The sequence below is a fragment of the Schistocerca gregaria genome, chromosome 8 (assembly GCF_023897955.1).
Source record: "Schistocerca gregaria isolate iqSchGreg1 chromosome 8, iqSchGreg1.2, whole genome shotgun sequence".
Classification (NCBI taxonomy): Eukaryota; Metazoa; Arthropoda; class Insecta; order Orthoptera; family Acrididae; genus Schistocerca; species Schistocerca gregaria.
In genome coordinates this window covers 199,524,494-199,545,393 of record NC_064927.1, presented here as the reverse complement: position 1 = coordinate 199,545,393, position 20,900 = coordinate 199,524,494, and the positions used below count along the sequence as shown (strand labels likewise).

At 47.6% G+C, this 20,900-nt stretch overlaps 1 protein-coding gene across 8 annotated transcripts in view; it reads right to left on the bottom strand.

Moving 5' to 3' along the window:
• LOC126283943 (ankyrin repeat domain-containing protein 50-like) overlaps positions 1 to 20,900 on the bottom strand; it is a 471,892-nt gene that overhangs the window by 130,374 nt on the left and 320,618 nt on the right. For all 8 annotated transcript variants that reach the window (XM_049982337.1, XM_049982338.1, XM_049982340.1 and 5 more), the window contains exons 4-5: positions 10,068 to 10,354; positions 3,147 to 3,478 (exon numbers count right to left, since the gene is read on the bottom strand). In XM_049982337.1, coding sequence (XP_049838294.1) covers positions 3,147 to 3,478; positions 10,068 to 10,354 — 619 coding nt within the window. The remainder of the gene's footprint in view (positions 1 to 3,146; positions 3,479 to 10,067; positions 10,355 to 20,900) is intronic.

Here is a 20,900-nt window from a genome sequence, read left to right as displayed (position 1 = left end):
CGCCGGCCGTGCCCCAGCCGACGACAGGTCAGTGACTAACGTGTTGTTTGTTGATACTCAGTTCATTGTCCCTTTCTGCCACTCCTCACTCCACAGTGCTAGCTTAGATCTGTAGTGGAGTGGAGTGGACGGGTTGCACTTTGTTTATTGTAGAAATTTGTGGTGATGGCTTCAAAATGGAAAAAGGTGGTAGTTTCAATGGAAGAAAAACTTAAAGCTTTAAAAAGAATAAACAATGGTGAAACTTTATTAAAAGTGGCGCAAGATTATAACGTCGGGAAAACAGCAGTCGGAACTTGGGAAAGGAACGAGAAGTGGTGTTCTCAGCGAGCAACCTCGGCTGTTTTGAAAGATCGGAAAGCCATGAAAAATTTGATTATGGAAATGTAAGTGGAGCTTTGTTCCTATGGGGCTGGGTTGTTTGGGGAAGGAGACCAGACAGCGAGGTCATCGGTCTCATCGGATTAGGGAAGGATGGGGAAGGAAGTCGGCCGTGCCCTTTCAAAGGAACCATCCCGGCATTTGCCTGGAGCGATTTAGGGAAATCACGGGAAACCTAAATCAGGATGGCCGGACGCAGGATTGAACCGTCGTCCTCTCGAATACGAGTCCAGTGTTTGTTCCTATGGTTTACTCAACATAGAGATAAAGGTGTACCCATGTCGGAACCTATTTTGCAGGAAAAAGCATTAAAGTTTCGTAACGAACTAAACGAAGGTGAACCTGATTTCACAGCTAGTGTAGGCTGGCTCGATAGGTGGAAGAAAAGATACGGAATTCGGCAACTTAATGTCTATGGTGAAAAGCTTTCAGAAAATTTTGAAGCTGTTCAATTGTTTAGGAATAAACTTCACAAGGTACTGGACAAGGAAAACTTAACAGGTGATCAAATTTTTAACTGCGACGAGACTGGCCTTAATTACAAAATGTTACCGGAAAAAAACATTAGCGTGAAAGGCCGAAAAGGCTGCAAACGTAGCAAAGAAAGAGTAACAATTCTTGCATGCAGTAACGCCACAGCAAATTTGAAAATGAAACTGTCTATGATGGGTAAGCCAAAAAAAAGAGCATTTAAAAATATATCTAAAAATGCTTTACCAGTGAAATATTACAACCAAAAAAAAATGCTTGGATGAGCTCAGACATTTTTAAAGAATGGTTTTGTAATGAGTTCGTGCCACAAACTGAAAAGTTTTTGGAAGCCAACAACTTGCCCCGCAAAGCACTGTTGCTTCTAGACAATGCCACTTGTCATCCTAATGAAGATGAACTTCAAGATCAAGATATAAAGGCCATGTTTTTGCCTCCAAATGTCGCATCCTTATGTCAGACTATGGACCAAGGGGACAGAGAAACTGAAGAGAAACTACCGCAGAAACCTGTTTTCCTCTTTAATTAATGCTATGGACAAGGAAGAAGACATGCTAGACCAATTGCGCCGTATTAATTTGAATGACGTAGCTTATGACGTGACCCAATTTTGGGAGAGTGTTGCAGCAAATACAGTTGCAAAATCCTGGAAAATTTTCCTACAGGAAAATCAAGAAAATTCTCCAGATGATGAAAATCTACGGCAGCAGACCGAACCAGAAAATACTACCCTGCTTTCATTGTTACGAAAAGTTCCGGGATGTCCTGACGCCACAGAAGATGACAAATGAAAGGATTGTCCAAGATGAAGAATTTGAAGTGACAGATGAAAAAATAATCAACATGGTAAACGAAACGAAACGACGAAGAAGCGGATGTAGTGGAGGAAAGTGCGGCCAAGATTTCTCACAACGAATGACACAAGGCCTTAGAAACTGCTTTAAAATATGTAGAGCAACTGGAGGAAACATCGTCTACCGAGGTTTTACTTCTTAAGAGACTACGTGATAATAATAATGAGCGTATGGCATTGGTGGCCGGGAGAAACATCGTGGGGCCGTTCGGCCGCAGCTCCACAAGTTCTTTAACGCCACTACGGCGACTTGTGAGTGGATGATGATGAAAGACACACAACACCCAGTCAACTCGAGGCAGAGGTAATCCCTGACCCCGCCGGGAATCGAACCCGGGACCCCGTGCGCGGGAAGCGAGAACGCTGCCGCGAGACCACGAGTCGCGGACAAGAGACTACGTTATTTAGCGGCAGAAAAACGGCAAACAGCAGGCATACAAAAGACAATTACTAACTTCTTCACACAGTAAATATCTATTTAGTCTAATATGATTTGTATTGTATTAAATGTTTAACTCATTTGGCCTACTTTAGTTTAATTTTAGTATTTTTTGTATTATTTTCCATGTTATCCGTCCTTCCCGCTAATCCGAAGTTGCCGCGGCCGGTTTAGGTCGGATAATCGAGACTCTACTGTACGAGTCACTACGCACAACGCCGCACACGGATCAACACTATATCCACAATGGTTACTTATAGTCACGGTGCAGAATGCTGTTACGTACCTAATGTCGGCAGCGTAAACATTCTGGAGCGGCACGAAGTCAGCCGACTTTCACCCATCTTAGGTCAAGTAAAAGTGCGCGGTCGGTACAGATGTACGTGAAATGTGATTTGGATTTATGTACATAGAGAAGAAGAGAGATATGTTTCTCAAAACTCAACAGAAAGCTTGCAGCCTTGTATTGTATTGTATTGTATGTGAACCGGGCACCTAGAAACGAACGACGGAGAGGCTCCGTCCCCGCCGCAGCCGCAGTGGTCCACAACCCCAAGACGACTACCACAGTCCACTTCACCCATCCGCCGCCCCACACCGAACCCAGGGTTATTGTGCGGTTCGGCCCACAGTGGACGCCCCAGGGAACGTTTCACACCAGACGAGTGTAACCCCTATGTTCGCATGGTAGAGTAATGGTGGTGTACGCGTACTGGAGAACTAGATTGCGCAGCAATTGCCGACATAGTGTAACTGAGGCGGAATAAGGGGAACCAGTCCGCATTCGCCGAGGCAGATGGAAAACCGCCTAAAAACCATCCACAGACTGGCCGGTTCACCGGACCTCGACTCAAATCCGGCGGGCGGATTCGTGCCGGGGGACTAAGCGCTCCTTCCCGCCCAGAAAGCCGTGCGTTGGACCGCGCGGCCAACCGGGCGGGCCTACAGCTTGCAGCCTTAATATGAAAGCAGCGTCGGACTGACCTGCGAGCGGTGCAGACGAGGGCGAGCCAGTGCGGGAAGAGGTGGTGCGTGGCGGCGAGCAGTTCTGCCACGGTGCGGGACGGCCCCCCACCCGCGCTTCCGCGGCGCGCGCTGCTGCTGTTGCTGCCGCCCCCGCCGCCGGAGGCCAGCGAGGAGCCGCCGGCGGAGGAGGTCTGCGCCTCGTCGATGGAGTCGACGAGCAGGAAGAGCGCGTGCCGCGGCGGCTCCAGCTCCAGCAGCGGGAACAGCACGGCGCGCTTCAGCGCCTCGTCCGGGTCGCGCTCCACGCTCTCCGGCCGCAGCGCCGCCACGATCTCGGGATCCGTGCGCACCTGCGGGCACGCCGCGCACATCCGTCCATCACAACACCTTTCTAAGGAAGCAGCAGTCTGAAGAAGCTCGAGAAGGGAACAAGCTATGTCGAAAAACTGTACACACTGAGGTGACGCAAGTCGTGGGACACCTCCTAATGTGACGACACGCTATCGTCGGACGTATTGTAGCAACTCGACATGCAGAAACCTTGAACCACGTTGCCTCTACAGGTGCCCATAATTGCGAAAGTCATGCCGGTGCAGGATTTTGTGCATGAACAGAGCTCTCGATTATGTCCCATAAATGTTCAGTGGGATCCATGTGAGATGATCTGGGTGACCGAATCATTCGCCCGAACCGTCCAGAACGTTCTTCAACCAGTCGCGAACAATTGTGGCCCGGCGACATGGCGCATTGTCATCCATAGACGTTCCATCGTTGTGTGGGAACATGCTGTCCATGAGTGGCTGCAGATGGAGCAATAGGACCGGGTACATTCCATGTAAACACAGAGCACATCATACTGAGTCGCCAGCAGCTTGAACAGTGCTTTGTTGACATCTTGGGTCCATGGCTGTGTAAAGCCTGCTCCAGACTAACTCTACCATCAGCTCTTACCAACCGAAATCGAGACTCATGTCACGGTTTTCCAATCGCCTAGGGTTCAACCGATATGGCCACGTGTCTAGGAGAGGCGCTGCAGGTGATATTGTGTTATTAGAAAAGGCCGTCTGCTGCCAAACACCATCAACGCCAAATTTCGCCATCCTAACGCATGTGTTCGTCGTACGTCCCACGATAATTTCTGTGGTTATTTCTCGCAGTGTTGCCTGTCTGTTAGCACTGACAACTCTGCCCAAATTGTGCTGTGTTGCCCGTGGCAAGCTCTCGATCTTTAAGTGAAGGTCGCCGGCCTCTGCGTTGTCCATTGTGGGAGGTAATGCCTCAAATTTGGCATTCTCGGCACAATCCTGGCACTGTAGATGTCAAAATATTGAATTTCCTGATGATTTCCTAAAGAGAAAGTCCCATGCCTCTAGCTACAACTACCATTCAGCGTTGATTGTCAGTTCCCGTCAACTGGCCATGATCTCGTCGGGCAGCTTTTCACACGAATGACGTGAGTACAGACGAAAGCTCCGCCAATTCACTGTTCTTTTATACACCTCATATATACTCCGCTAGCCACCAAGGGGTGTGTGGCGGAGGTCACAATTCACGCCAAAGTCACATCCCCCCCCCCCCCCTTCTCCACCCCGTACCCCTCTGTTCCACTCGCGGATCGCGTGAGGGAAAAACGATTGTCTGAACGCTTCAGTCCGAGCTCTTATTTCCCTTATCTTTGAATCGTGGACACTAGGCGATTTGAAAGTTGATGGTAATAAAATATGCTCTACATCCTCGGTGAAGATTGGGTTTCGGAATTTAGTGAGCAGCCCCTTCTGTTTAGCGCGTCGTCCATCTGCAAGTGTGTCCCACTTCAAATTTTCTATGAGATTTGTAACGCTCTCGCGATGGCTAAATGTACCAGTCACGAATCTTGCCGCTCTTCTTTGGACCCTCTCAATGCCCCGAATCAGCCCCAACTGGTAAGGGTGCCATACAGACGAACTAACGTATTGTAACCTGTTTCGTTTGTTGTAGGACTGCATCGCTTCAGGATTCTACCAATAAACAGCATTCTGGAGTTCACCTTACTCGTTACTTGTGTAATCTAACCATTCCATTTGAGATAATTTCCAATAGTCACAGCCAGAAACTTGACGGATGTTACCGCTTCCAAAGATTGATCATTTATTTTGTACTCATACATTAGTGGGGATTTTCGCCTTGTTATACGCAGTAGGTTACACTTACTAATATTGGGAGATAACTGCCAGTCATTACACCACGCATTTATTTTCTGCAAATCCTCATTGATTTGTTCACAACTTTCGTGTGATACTACTTTCCTGTAGACTACAGCATCATCAGCAAACAGTCTAAGGCCGCTGTCAATACCATCAACCAGATCGTTTATGTAAATCGTAAAAAGAAGAGGACCTATTACGCTGCCCTGGGGCACACCTGAAGTTACTCTTGTTTCTGTTGAAGTTACCCCGTTCAGGACGACATACTGCTCCCTGTCTGTTAGAAAACTTTTTTTCCAATCGCATATGTCATTGGATAGACCGTAAGCGCGCGCTTTTTATAGCAAGCGATAGTGCGGAACTGAGTCGAACGCCTTTCGAAAGTCGAGAAATATGACAACCTGGGAGCTGGTATCTAGAGGCTGTTGTATATCACGCACAAAGAGGGCCAGATGTGACTCGCATGACCGCTGTTCCCTAAAACCGTGCTGGCTTCTGCAGATGAAATTCTCTGAGTCTAGAAAGGTCATTATGTCTGCACACAAAATATGTTCCATGATTCTGCAACAAATCGATGTCAGTGAAATTGGCCGGTAATTATGTGCATCCGATTTACTACCCTTTTTATGGATTGCTGTGACCTGGGCCTTCTTCCAGTCCCGTGGAATTTTTCCGCCTTTCCAATGATATTTGATAGATCACGGATAAGAATGGCGCTATATTTGTAGCATAGTCAACATAAAATCTTACGGGGATACCGTCTGGGCCAGATGCCTTTCTGGCGTCTACGGATCTTAACTGTCTTACGACCCCAGATACACTAAACACAATGTTAGCCATCCTTTCGTTTGTTCGATAATTGAAAGGGGGAATGGTGCTGCAGCCCTCTATCGTAAACGAGTTTTTGAAAGCTATGTGGGTAGCCAAATCATTCGTTCGAATTGTTCAAAATAGTCTTCAAACTATTTTATTCTGGTGACATGGCGCATCATCGCGCAGAAACATGTAGTCCATAAGTGGCCTGCAAATGGTCTCCAAGCAGTCGACCGCAACTCCAGTCAGTATTAGGGCTCAATTGGACCAAAGGAGCCAGGCCATTCAAAAATGGTTCAAATGGTTCTAAGCACTGTGGGACTTAACATCTGAGGTCGTCATTCCCCTAGACTTAGAACTACTTAACTAAGGACATCACACACATCCGTGCCCGAGGCAGGATTCGAACCTGCGACCGCAGCAGCCGCGTGGTTCTGGATTGAAGCGCCAGGCCATTCCTTGTAAACATAACCCACAGCGTTATGGAGGCACCAACAGCTCGCACAGTGACTTGTGGACAACTTTGGTCCATGGCTTCGTGGGGTTTGCGCCACACTTTAACCCTTCCATCAGCTCTTACCAGCTCATGATTTACCATTCGTCTGATGCCCAACCGATATGGTCACGAGCCCAGAAGAGGCGCTGTCGTGCTATTAGCAAAGCCACTCCCGTGGGTCGTCTGGTGCCATGGCCCATTAATGCCAAATTCCGCCGCACTATCCTAACGGAAACATTCGTCATACGTCCCACATTGATTTTTGCTGTCGTTTCACGCAGTGTTGCTTGTCTATTAGTACTGACAACTCCACGCAAACGCCACTGTTCTCGGTCGTTAAGTGAAGGCTGTCGGTCTCTGCGTTCTCCGTGGCGACAGGTAATCCCTGAAATTTAGTATTACCGGCACACTCCTGACATTGTGGATCTCCGAATATGTAACTCCCTAACGATTTCCGAAATGGAATAGACCATGCGTCTAGTTCCCAGTACCATAACGCAGTTAATTCCTGTCGTGCGGTCATAATCACGCCAGAAACATTTTCACATTAATGGACTGAGTACAAATGACAGCTCCGCTAATGCGCTGCGCTTTTATATCTTCTGTACGCGATACTGCACCTATCTGTATATGTGCATATCGCTATCCCATGACTTCGTGATATACACTCCTGGAAATGGAAAAAAGAACACATTGACACCGGTGTGTCAGACCCACCATACTTGCTCCGGACACTGCGAGAGGGCTGTACAAGCAATGATCACACGCACGGCACAGCGGACACACCAGGAACTGCGGTGTTGGCCGTCGATTGGCGCTAGCTGCGCAGCATTTGTGCACCGCCGCTGTCAGTGTCAGCCAGTTTGCCGTGGCATACGGAGCTCCATCGCAGTCTTTAACACTGGTAGCATGCCGCGACAGCGTGGACGTGAACCGTATGTGCAGTGGACGGACTTTGAGCGAGGGCGTATAGTGGGCATGCGGGAGGCCGGGTGGACGTACCGCCGAATTGCTCAACACGTGGGGCGTGAGGTCTCCACAGTACATCGATGTTGTCGCCAGTGGTCGGCGGAAGGTGCACGTGCCCGTCGACCTGGGACCGGACCGCAGCGACGCACGGATGCACGCAAAGACCGTAGGATCCTACGCGGTGCCGTAGGGGACCGCACCGCCACTTCCCAGCAAATTAGGGACACTGTTGCTCCTGCGAGGACCATTCGCAACCGTCTCCAGGAAGCTGGGCTATGGTCCCGCACACCGTTAGGCCGTCTTCCGCTCACGCCCCAACATCGTGCAGCCCGCCTCCAGTGGTGTCGCGACAGGCGTGAATGGAGGGACGAATGGAGACGTGTCGTCTTCAGCGATGAGAGTCGCTTCTGCCTTGGTGCCAATGATGGTCGTATGCGTGTTTGGCGCCGTGCAGGTGAGCGCCACAATCAGGACTGCATACGACCGAGGCACACAGGGCCAACACCCGGCACCATGGTGTGGGGAGCGATCTACTACACTGGCCGTACACCTCTGGTGATCGTCGAGGGGACACTGAATAGTGCACGGTACATCCAAACCGTCATCGAACCCATCGTTCTACCATTCCTAGACCGGCAAGGGAACTTGCTGTTCCAACAGGACAATGCACGTCCGCATGTATCCCGTGCCACCCAACGTGCTCTAGAAGGTGTAAGTCAACTACCCTGGCCAGCAAGATCTCCGGATCTGTCCCCCATTGAGCATGTTTGGGACTGGATGAAGCGTCGTCTCACGCGGTCTGGACGTCCAGCACGAACGCTGGTCCAACTGAGGCGCCAGGTGGAAATGGCATGGCAAGCCGTTCCACAGGACTACATCCAGCATCTCTACGATCGTCTCCATGGGAGAATAGCAGCCTGCATTGCTGCGAAAGGTGGATATACACTGTACTAGTGCCGACATTGTGCATGCTCTGTTGCCTGTGTCTATGTGCCTGTGGTTCTGTCAGTGTGATCATGTGATTTATCTGACCCCAAGAATGTGTCAATAAAGTTTTCCCTTCCTGGGACAATGAATTCACGGTGTTCTTATTTCAATTTCCAGGAGTGTACATTTTGGTATATGTTATGCTTCTACGTGTTTTTGTATTTTAGCACCGATGGTGACCACGTTAGAGGGAAAATCTAGATCTGCAATATTTTGCGACTGACTGTTGTTCATTTTTTCACTTTAATACTCAACATTCTCCGTGGACACAGCCACCCAGTGGATTCCAACTCAGTTAAGCTGATAGAATATTATGTAAAGAAACCATAATGATGAGTGTCTGCAAGCGGAGAAAGATATTTTAGAAGCTAATTTTGATCAGCCCAGCCCCTTTCACACGGAGCAGAGGACTAGCTAGTAGTAAACACATACTGCATACATATGCACACACTGCCATCTCTCAGGGGCATATCCAATACGAAATGACGACTGGCATCGCCGCGGAGAGTCACTAAAGTTTTTTTTGCTAGCAAAAATCGTACCTCATGATGTTAACTATCACCCGTAAATGTGATGCAAAGACTTTTAAACATCCTCTATATGAAATCTGGAAAGACACAAAATTTTGCAAAAATAACAGCGAATTTGACCAAAAATAATATCGAATTTGGAAAAAGCATTAAATTTAGAAAAAAATATATAATTTGGCCAAAAATAACACTAGACTGGGAAAAACACTGAATTTGGCAAAAACTGCACCGAATTCAGGAAAAACAACCCGGAATTCGGCAAAAATGATGCAGAATTTGGCAAAGATAGCAGCACATAGTAAACTAACAAAATATGGTAAAAACACCGAATATTGCAAGAAAAAAACAAGAACGAATATGTCAAAAATATCGAATTTGGAAAAACAATGAATTTGGCGAAAAGTTACCGCCAATTTGGAAGAAATAACTTTTGAAAAAATAGGAATCAGTTTTGCAAAAAGTAGCACTGAATTTGGCACAAAATAGCCCCGAATATGACAAAAAATCACTGAATTTGGAAAAAACAATAACAATGAATTTGGAAAAAGCACCAAATTCGGAAAAAATTACTTTCATTGGCAAAAAAATTACGGAATAATGCAAAAATATATCACAGAAACAGTCAAGAAATCTAAGGAAGTGGCTAAAAGGTAACAATGAGTTTGTCCAAAAAATCATCAATGAATATTGCAAAAAGGATAACTGAAAGTGCCAAAAATGACATCGAATTCTTCAACAACAACAAAATCAATTTTGGTAAAAGATAACACTTATTTGGCAGAAAATAACGCAGATTATGGCCATAAAATCAAACTACTTTTCTCTTTCCTTAGTTCGGAGATGAAGATAGGGATAGAGTTGCGTGCGGAGGTGCACGAAACCAGTCTTCGGACTGACGACCACAACAGTGAGCAACGAGAGAGACAGACAGACAGACGGCAGCCGTCGGCGCCGGACTCACCTTCTCTGCGTAGCCGTCGGCGGTGGCGCCGAACGCCTTGGGCAGGTGCGGCGACGAGGGCGAGGTGGCGGCGTCGGCGGGCGCGGGCGGCGGCGGCTGCGAGCGCGCCAGCAGCTGCGCGACGAGCGCGCGCACGAAGTTGGCGGGCGCCAGCGTCGCCTCGTCGGCCGCCTGGCAGAAGTGGAAGGCCAGCAGCCGGCGCCGCAGCGCGCGCTGCTGCCGGCCCGAGGGGCCCGCGCGCGGCCACACCAGCTCCCGGCACAGCGCCGTCTTGCCCGTGCCCGGACCTGCGCACCCAGCACACACGCCGCTGCTTCACCGCGCACGAACGCTGCCGCTTCAAGGCGCGAGGCCCGCTGCACTAAGGCTAAACGCAAATTGAGACGCGCATAGCACGTGTGAAGTGACGCGATATTGACGCGCGCGTTCAACACGTGCCGTGCGCTCCTGCACATATTGAGACACGTCCGACGAGTGTGCCCTTCAGGTGGAGACCCGGGCATATGCCGGAAGCTCGTTGCTCGCTTACGGCTTGCCAAACCAACAACGTGTGGTACCCGAATAAATTGCGCTCGTTACAGTTGGGTTCCTAGGAGGAGGAGATTAGTGTTTAACGTCCCGTCGACAACGAGGTTATTAGAGACGGAGAACAAGCTTGGGCGAGGGAAGGATGGCGAAAGATTTAGGCAAGTCACGGAGAACCTTAATCAGGGTGGCAGGAGACGGGATTGAACCGTCGCCCTCCCGAATGGAAGTTGTGGTAGATTCTTTTAAGTGTTTGTCTATTTTTTGTTTGTCTGTTGTCGAAATTCAAAATATTTAATTTCGTTTTGTTTACACCTCACTTGATTTTGTATTAGTTATAAGTTTTTCTAATGCTGCACAAAAAAGATATCAAATGGATGTAAACAAATAGAGGCCGCCTCCACGTGCCGGGACACGGGCAACGGCGTGAGTGGCAACGGGAGCCGGTGTGGTGTTACTTTCAGTCACACCGGACCCCGGACCCAGTCACAGTGACTAAGTGGCAACATACGACCCACCATAAGAAATTAGACGGTGGGTCATAAAAAATAAGCAGCTAGCGAAAAAAAAGTGTCGATGTATTATGTTCGCAGTAAAAGGTCGTAACAACGTGATAAAATTGTCTCTGATAGTGCTGTTAAAAGAATTACTGTTTGTTGCGCGTATGATTAGTCTTGGGAGAGATGGCTGGATATTTTTAGTAACTATTCATAATGAGATTGCAGGATCGAGTGCTGTTGTGCACGTCTCTTCCAGTACACGTCGTATTCAATCTGAGACAATTCTGCTATTTCAATACATCCAAAAATACTAATAAAGGTCGTGACGCTCACCTTTGTTCTCATGAAATAATAACAGTTTATTGTGTCTCTTGTACAATTCGCTACACAACATCAAAAGAAGCGAACAGAAAGCTCTAGTTACCCTTAGTTACGAGTAAACCACAGAGAGAGTAATATTCCGAGTCAACGATATAATTATCATAGAGTCTCTAAGATAACGTCTTTGCCACTTAGCTTTCTCACAGTCGATTCAGTACATTACACATTTATCACACTACAGCGTCCAGTAGTGAATTAGTATCACTTAATACACTGAAGCGCCAAAGAAACTGGTACACCTGCCTAATATCGTGTAGGACCCCGCGAGCACACAGACGTGCCGTAACACGATTTGGCATGGACCCGGCTAATGTCTGAAGTAGTGCTGCAGGGAATGGACACCACGAATCCTGCACGGCTATTCGTAGGTCCGTAAGAGTACGAGTAGGTGGAGATCTATTCTGAATAGCCCGCTCCAAGACATTCCAGATATGCTCAATAATGTCCATCTCTGGGGAGTTGTCTGGCCAGGTGAAGTGTTTAAACTAAGAATAGTATTCCTGCAGCAAATCTGGATGTGTCGGGTATCGCATTTTTCCTGCTGGAATTTCCCATCGGAATGCACAATGGACATGAATGGATGCAGAGAATGCTTACATACGTGTCACCTGTCTGAGCGTCCGCCCCAATAGCTTAATGTTCAGTGTGACGGACTGCCGTCCTCAGGGGTCCGGATTCAATTCCCGACTGGGTCGGGGATTTTCTCCGCTCAGGGACTGAGTGTTGTCTTCATCATCATTTCATCCCCATCCGGCGCGCAGGCCGCCCAATGTGGCGTCGAATGTAATAAGACCTGCACCAAGGCGGCCAGACCTGCCCCGTAAGGGGCCCCCCGGCCAATGACGCCAAACGCTCATTTCCATTTACCTGTCAGAGTCGTATCTAGACATATTAGGGTCCCCTATCACTCCAACTCCACACGCTCCGCACATTTACACATCCTCCACCAACTTGGACAGTTGCGTGCTCACATGCAGCGTCCATTGATTCACGAGGTTGTCTCCATAGACATACACGTCCATCCCCTCGATAGAATTTGAAACGAGACTCGTCCGACCAGCCAACATGCTTCCAATCATCAACAGTCCAATGTCGGTGTTGACGGGCCGAGGCGAGATGTAAAGCTTTGCGTTGTGCAGTCATCAAGGCTACACGATTGGGCCTTCGCTTCAAAAACCCATAGCGACGATGTTTCGTTGAGTGGTTCGCACGTTGACACTAGTTGATGGCCTAGCACTCAATTGCGGAAGGGTTGTACTTCTGTTCCGGTGAACGACTCTGTTCAGTCGTCGTTGGTCCCGTTCTTGCAGGATCTTTTTCGGAGATTTGATGTTTTACCGGATTCCTGATATTCACGGTACACTTGCGAAATGGCCGTACGAAAAAAATCCCCACTTCATCGCTACCTCGGAAATGCTATGTCCTATCGCTCGTGTTCCGACTGTAACAAGAAGTTCAAACTCACTTAAATCTTGATAACATGCCATTGTAACAGCAGTAACCGATCTTACAACAGCGCCAGACACTTTGTCTTATATAGGCCGACCGTAGCGCCGTATTCTGGCTGCTCATATTCTCTGTATTTGAATACGCAAGCCTCTACCAGTTTCTTTGGCGCTTCATTGTAAATATACAGATCGTTTCAAAAAGAATATACGCGTTACAAAGTAGTATGTGATCAAAACTATGGATAGCTGCGCCTCAACTTGGTTATTGGAGCAACAAATACATTCTCAAGTTTATATTCATTCTCGCTAGATGTCAGTTGTCTTCTGTTTGCTTGATTACCGTTACATGTGGCAAAATGACTACTCCATAGCAGGTAATCATGTTGTATTCTCGAGTTTGCGTAGTGTAATTGCGTGATTACAGAGCAAACACGTTTCGAGTTCAAGTAGCAAACTGATCCTTCAAATGGATGGAACATTCGCAGATGTTATCGACAGTTTGTAGACAGGATCTGTATGTAAAGGAAAGAGTTCTCGACGCCCTTTTGTTTCTGACTGAAATGGGGCACTATTGCAGACCGCTTTCCAACGTATTCCTATAAAACCTACTCTTCGTGCCAGTCGGGAGTTACAACCGTCAGCAACAACAATTTGGCATGTTCTGAGAAGTCGGTAGGTTTTGAAGCTGTACAAGTTACAGATGCCGCAGGCTTTCCGCCATGACGACAAATGCAAACGTATGGCATTTTCTGACAAGCTTCATGCTACTGACAATGGCAACACTTTTGTGCAATTCATAGCGCTCACAGATGATGCGCCTTTCTGTCCAACTCGATAGCTAAGTGGTCAGTGTGACGGAATGCCATGCAAAGGGGGCCCGGGCTCGATTCCCGGCTGGGTCGGAGATTTTCTCCGCTCAGGGACTGGGTGCTGTGTTGCCTTCATCATCATCTCATTCCCATTGACACGCAAGTCGCCGAAGTGGGGTCACCTGAAAAGACTTGCACCAGGTTACTGGTCTACCCAAGGGAGGACCTAGCCACACAACATTTCATTTCATGCGACCTTCCATCTTAGAGGGAAAGTAAACACAACGTTCGAATTTGGCGTGTACAGTACCCACATGCACACAATGAACATGAATGAGATTCATCCAAAGCCAATGCGTTTTATGCGATATCTCACTGATCTGTTTACGGCCCATTCTCTCTTGACGGGAATACCGTTAACGATCAGATCTCTGTTGATATGTTACAAAACTGGTTGCTTCCGAGGCTGACCGAGGACAACATTTTTCAACAAGACAGGTACCCCTGACTAGAGTCCTCAAGTCCTTGAATATCTGAATGAAGCCCTACCGAGCCCTTCGGTTGGTCGTCAAAACGTCGGCGACTTAGCACGCTACATTTGGCCTCCATGGTCATCTGATTTGAGAATCTGTAGCTTCTTCCTGCGGGTTCCATTAAGGACAAAGTTTACGCACCAAAACTACCACAGAATCTACAGCAGTTCAAGAACCGGGTCCGTACTACCGTAATGTTAGTGATTATGGACACGCTTACCCGAGTATAGGAGGAATTCGAGTATCGAAGCGATATTGTTCGTGTCGCCGGTGGAGGACATTTTGGAGATCTGTAATCTAAACTTGAGAGATTCATAAATACGTGTCCCAAGTTTCATTGTTGTACGTCTTATAGTTTAATAACTATATGCGTTCGAAATACGCACTGCATTTGAAACACCCTGTATTTTGTTTGAAAGGAAAAGGCGTGGGCGATTTCAAACTACGTCGAAAATGAGCAATGCAGACTTTAGAAATTACTTCAAAATGACTAGAAAGCACTTCTCCAAATTACGTGGCATCACACAGCACGCCATTGCCTCAAATGAATGAAGCGCACAGGAACCGATTGCTACTGAACAAAAACTGAGGTATTTTTGAGACAGGTGATGGACACTGTCATTTATTCTTTTCTTGGGATCTGAAGACATTGTAAGGCAGCAGATACAATTCCAGTGGATAATGGCTCACTAGTAATTGGACTGTGTACTGTTCTTGACAAAAGAAAAACAAAACTCAAAACTATATGAACCGTACTGCGGATCGCGTTGGTTGGCACTGTTTAGTTGGTATAGTTACGGTTGTCGTCTTCTTCTTGTGTTCATTGGCGTCACTCCGTTTGCAAGCGTTGTCTGTCCTCTAGTGGCAGCAGCGGCGGTTATCGATATCTAGTAACGGTGGTACTATCTTGGGGGCGACGCTGTGGTGTTTCCGTGTCGTGGGAGTCGGCAGTTCCGTTGATGACGGACGAGCAGCCAGGTCCGCGCAGCGCGCGAACATGCCGGGGCCACTCGCGGCATGCATGCACTGCCGGATGGAAGGGCTGTAGTCGCGAGGGGTACAACCTCGTCGTCACCCGGACCCAGGAAGTTTAAGATGAGTGGGCCTTAACTCAAGTAGTCAATCCCCCACCATTTTGAGATCTTGTCATTTTCTTTCGTGTTGCTGCTCGCAATATCGCCGAGGCGAAGAACAGCGAGTGGAGCGTTTGGGGAAGGCGGACCTAATTAGCCTTCCTCCACTTATTAATATGAATTGTTGCATTCTGTAGTTCGGCAGCTTCCTTGATTTGCGGGCCGGGAGGGGGGAGGTGCTTTTTTTCCCCTACTCTGGTAGTAGTGGTTCCTTTCTGCTTCTGGATGCTGTAAACACTGGAGTCTTAAGACGTAGTGCTGACCGCCGGTTCCGGCTTGGGTGTGTTATTTCATCGCACGTTAGGTATGTTCGGCAAACGATTATTGGTCATCCAGAATGAGAGTTTCGCTCTGCAGCGGAGTGTGCGCTGATATGAAACTTCTTGCCAGATAAAAACTGTGTGCCGGACCGAGACTCAAACTCGGGACCTTCGCCTTTCATGGGCAAGTGCGCTACAATCTGAGCAACCCAAGCACGACTGACGACCCGTCCTCACAGCTTCAATTCTGCCAGTACCTCGTCTCCTACCTTCCAGACTTTACAGAAGCTCTTCTGCGAAGAGAAGAGCTTCTGTGAAGATGGTAGAGCACTTGCCCGTGAAAGGCAAAAGGTCCTGAGTTTGAGTCTCGGCGCGGCACACAGTTTTCATTATTGGTCATGCATTTAAACTGCCACTAGTCTTAGTTACCATCTCGTGAAGTGAATGCAGCTCTTGGCTGCCTGTCTCATCGCTTGTGAAGTTTTGAGGGACTTTCCCAGGTCGATCCTTGGTGCAACGTCTGCGGACCCTCCTCCCCCTCCCACTTTCCACCTTGGCTTGGTTAGATTTGATGATTGTTTAATATATATATATATATATATATATATATATATATATATATATATATATATATAGATTAAAGACTGTAATTTGAAGTTTGAAGATGTTTAACTGGTTCTTAAGAGGATTGCTAGTCAGGCCTTCAGCTGTGAAACAGTTTTAAATTATTACTATTGGGGCCTTCAGCCGAGAAATAGTTGAATTTGTTGCCATTAAGGCCTTCAGCCGTGGAACACATTATTTTATTGTTACCTTTTATTTGTTGTTGTTTCCAAATAAAGTGTATGTGATTGTGATTGTAAAATAAACTAACGAACAGTAATTGATTACGGCCCCGTGCACAATCGCAACCCAATCCTGCCTTCCTCGGTACCAGGTCTCACTAACTATATATATATATATAATACTGAAAAGTATAATGTACTAATGAAAAAAGACCGACAGCTACAATGGCGAAAACGATACGCTACTCAGTGAGAATGAAAATCAGAAATAGTGCAGCATTTTTCGGGCGGCCAATACTGCCGTTGCTCATATGCGCTGTGCTGAACGGAGTGATGGGGGGAGGGGGGAGGTGGGCGGCGGTACAGCTTTGCAGCTCCCTGCCTCACCTCTCCCACGGCGTCGCGCGGCGCTACAAACTGTGCCACAACCACAACGCCACGCGATCTGGCACGCGCGAGAGTCGCGTCACCAATCTGAGCGGTCCCACGTGAAACAGTTAAGTAACAAAAATGCGCGCTGCTCTGTGCCGCGGCTCACACGCTATGCGCGTCTCAGTTTGCGTATTGCGAAATGGACTACGGGGCGATTCAGCAGGAAAGGTAATTTCAGGGATCCCATGTAATTCTAACAGGACAGTTACTAAAATTAGAACGAAGGTCAGCGTTGGCCGTAATTTTGATGCAATATTAACAGCAAAATCGATTTATTGTGATCGTCTCATAGCTTCTGTTACTGCTAATAACTAGACACCAGTACTTACGAACTTTAATTTGTACGCTAAAGTACTGAAGATGATCATTATTGATCGTAGATCGATTTTACTGTTAATAAATCATCAAAATTACAGCCAACGCTGACCTTCCCCTCTCATTTTGCTTATCATATTGTCGTTGTGCATACAGCACTCTATGGAGTCGCCAATCAAGGACAGTTCCTGTATACAACATCAGATCAAAAGTATGCGGACAACTTTTAGTGGACATTAACATGCGGTGTGTGCACCCTTCGCCTACATAATAGCTTCAGCTCTGCTGGGGACACTTTTAGTGCGGTGTCTCAATGTCTGTGGAGGGATGGCAGCCCATTCTTCCTCAGGAGTAGAAACTAGAAAAAAATGGTGACTTGGGACGCTGTGGTCTCGAGCGAAGTCGATGTTCTAACTCAAGTGAAAAGTGTTCCATTGGGCTCATATCGGGACTCGGGACAGAAGAGTCCATTTCAAGAATGTGGTTGTCTACAAACCATTGCCTCACGGATGCTGCTTTATGACAGGGTGCATTGTCATCCTGATGCAATTAGTCACCGTCTCCGAACTGTTCCTCTATTTATATGAAGATAGCATCTGTTCTTTCGAAGATTTAAAAAGAACAGATACCATCGGTGACCGTGCAGCTCGTTAGAATGAAATTACAATTATACCAATACAATGAAATGAACACCCTTAGCTGCATATAGGCGTCGATATACAGATACCATCTTCATAATATATATATAATTAAGGTTCACTGGCCATCTGACCATCTTTGTGCCGGTGCACAAACACTGCCCGAACTCTTACCGAAATCGGCAAAGCCGCGAGTAATGAGTGTAATGGGTTCAAAAATGGCTCTGAGCACATGTGACTTAACTTCTGAGGTCATCAGTCCCCTAGAACTTAGAACTACTAAAACCTAACTAACCTAAGGACATCAACACATCCATGCCCGAGACAGGATTCGAACCTGCGACCGCAGCGGTCGCGCGGTTCCAGACTATAGCTCCTAGAACCGCTCGGCAGTGTAACGGGCAGGGACACTACGAATATAGTGTGGGACAGTAAGTTGGGAATGTGGATAACACGGAAGGCGTGCCAGAGAAGTCCCTGCAGTCGCACTATCCCCTGTGACCTTGGTGGCTCAGATGGAGATACAAGAATATGACGGCAAACATCTGGTGTCTGTTATAAAGGAAGATCTTGAGCTTCCTATGGATGCGTTTAGGGGGCTGAAACTAACAAAAATAACAAGACAGTGAAGGATTTTGCGATGTCGCTGTTCGGGACTGCTCTTCTGTCCACGTAACTTACCCTGGAAGGAACACACATCAAGCACTTACTGGATGATTAATTTGGGTCTGGGAAATGATGATGAGGAACCTCAGGCTGCAGAAGAAAATGTGCTGCTGGACTGCCACCAGATGAAGATGACAGTGAAGGTGCTAAATGTGTGCTACTGCTAAAGACTGAATATGATTCCTCATTCTCTCAACGCTGTAATTTATGACTGCAATTATCTGTCACCTTATTTATGTCATTTCATTGTAAGCTAGCCATTTTTGTATTGTTTTTGTGGAATGTAAGAAGGAGATCCTGGGTTCGAGTCCCGGTCGGGGCACACATTTTGAACTGTTCCCATTGACGTATATCAACGCCTGTATGCAGCTAAGGGTATTCATTCAATTGTATTGATTTAACTGTAATTTTGTTACTCGATTGTACGCAGAACACAGTGCTCTTAAACGTGTTCATATCCTTCGGCATTTAACAATTTCTTGATCGCAAAAAGAGAACTACGCCGTAGCCACGAGAAACACCCCACACCACAAAACCATCGCCCCCATACTTCAAATGACGCCAAATAACGGCTTGCAGCCATTAACCGAATCCAAACCCTACCAGCGGATCTGCATAGGGTACAGTGTGATTCATCAATAAAAATCCCTCGTTTCCAGTCATCCTCAGTTTATTGGCGTCGGACTTAAGCGTAGTTTATCAATCACTACAGAAATTTGTGGCTTACTGGGAGATACTCGACCATCGTACCCCATTCTTTTTAACTTAATACGTATAATCATTGCAGCTGGACTGTCGATGTCACTTTTTAACTCATCTGTGATTCCTTACGCTGATTTCATGCATTTTTTTCAGCCACTCTCCGCAACACTCGACGGTCCCCTGTCTGTCAGTACCGAAGGGCGTTCAAAAAGTAACGCAACTCATTTTTTCTCGGCCAGTTTCGGTTGACAGAGTGCGGAATTTGTTATGGCACATGATGGAATATTCCCACTTCAGCCCCTACACTTTCACTTTCATGAAGTTCCGACAGGTCTCAGCGCTGTACGTCTGTAACTGAGAGAGCTGTCACTCAGTTTCTTTTGGAGGAAAGCCTGAGGACCGAAAGATGTTCATAGTTGCTTGCGGAATGTCGATGAAGACCTGGCAGTGAACAAAAGCACGGTGAGTCGCTTGGCGAGGCGGCTATCATCATCAAAAAAGTTCACGCAAAACTGTACAATCTCTCGCGTACTGGCTGGTAGTAGACAGCTGTGACTCTTGGAGTGCTATCCTGAGGAAGCGACTTCAGCGTGTTCATCGCGAAAATGCAAACGAACTTCTCCTTCTCCGTTACAAAGCAAGCCGTCATTCAAGTCTGCGCATCCGAGAGGAGCTCACAAAACTTAACTGGACTGTTCTTCCTCATCCACCCTACAGTCGGGGTCTCGCGCGATCCGTATTTCGTCTGTTTGGCCCAAAGAGACATGCACTCCGCGGTAAACTGTAGATGATGGGGACTTTATTTTATTGTTGCAGGACGATGTAGGCTCCGACGTCGACCAGTTGAGTGGTACAATGCGGACTCACTCACTCACATCTTATACTTTCCCCTCTTTGGGGAAGTGTGTGGGGGAGTTCGTAGCCTTTCGGCTTTTACTCCTCTGTGTACTTGTGTGTGTGATTTTATCTGTGAATTTTTGGTGTCGGTGAAATGTGATAAATGTTCTGTATATCTGGTACTTGCCTGAGGTTGGCGTGGTGTTTGGTAGTATGTGGGAGGGAGCAGGATTAGGGACTGGATATTGGGATGTTCTCTTCGACTTAGTCTTCGAAGATCGTCACTTGGCGTTTGTGCTTATCACGGGACAGGTCATACCGTCCTAGGGAGTGGATGAGGGAGTTTCCTGATCTGGAAGAGCCCTCATAGAAGGCCCTTGCCAGATCTTGGAAACGCTCTCTCAACAGTGGGATTTCAGCTGCGGCGTGAAGACCATCGGTAGGGAATCCGGGGAGTAGATGCAGTGCTCTCCTGAGGGCGCGGTTCTGCAGCCTCTGGTATTTGTCGAGGTGGTTCTTTGCCGCGAATCCCCAGAAAGGGCATGCATATTCCATTACTGGCCAGATCAGGGCCAGACATACATTCACTCCTACAGAGTGGGGTACGGTGCTGGTTGAGGATTGGGTACAGGATGGACATTCTGGTGCAGACTTTCCTGTGGGGTTTCCAGGTAAGACGAGAGTTCAAGGTTACGCCAAGGTACTTGGCGGTTCTGCGCCAGGGGAGTTGGGTTCCGTTTAGGTGAAGGTGGGGGGATTTGGGGGGCGGGGGGAGGTTGCGTTGAGGAGGTTCGCGCCTTCCGAGCCTCCGGGTAATCAGCATAGCCTGCGTCTTGATGGTGATGCGCCAGCGACGGGGCCAAGTTTCT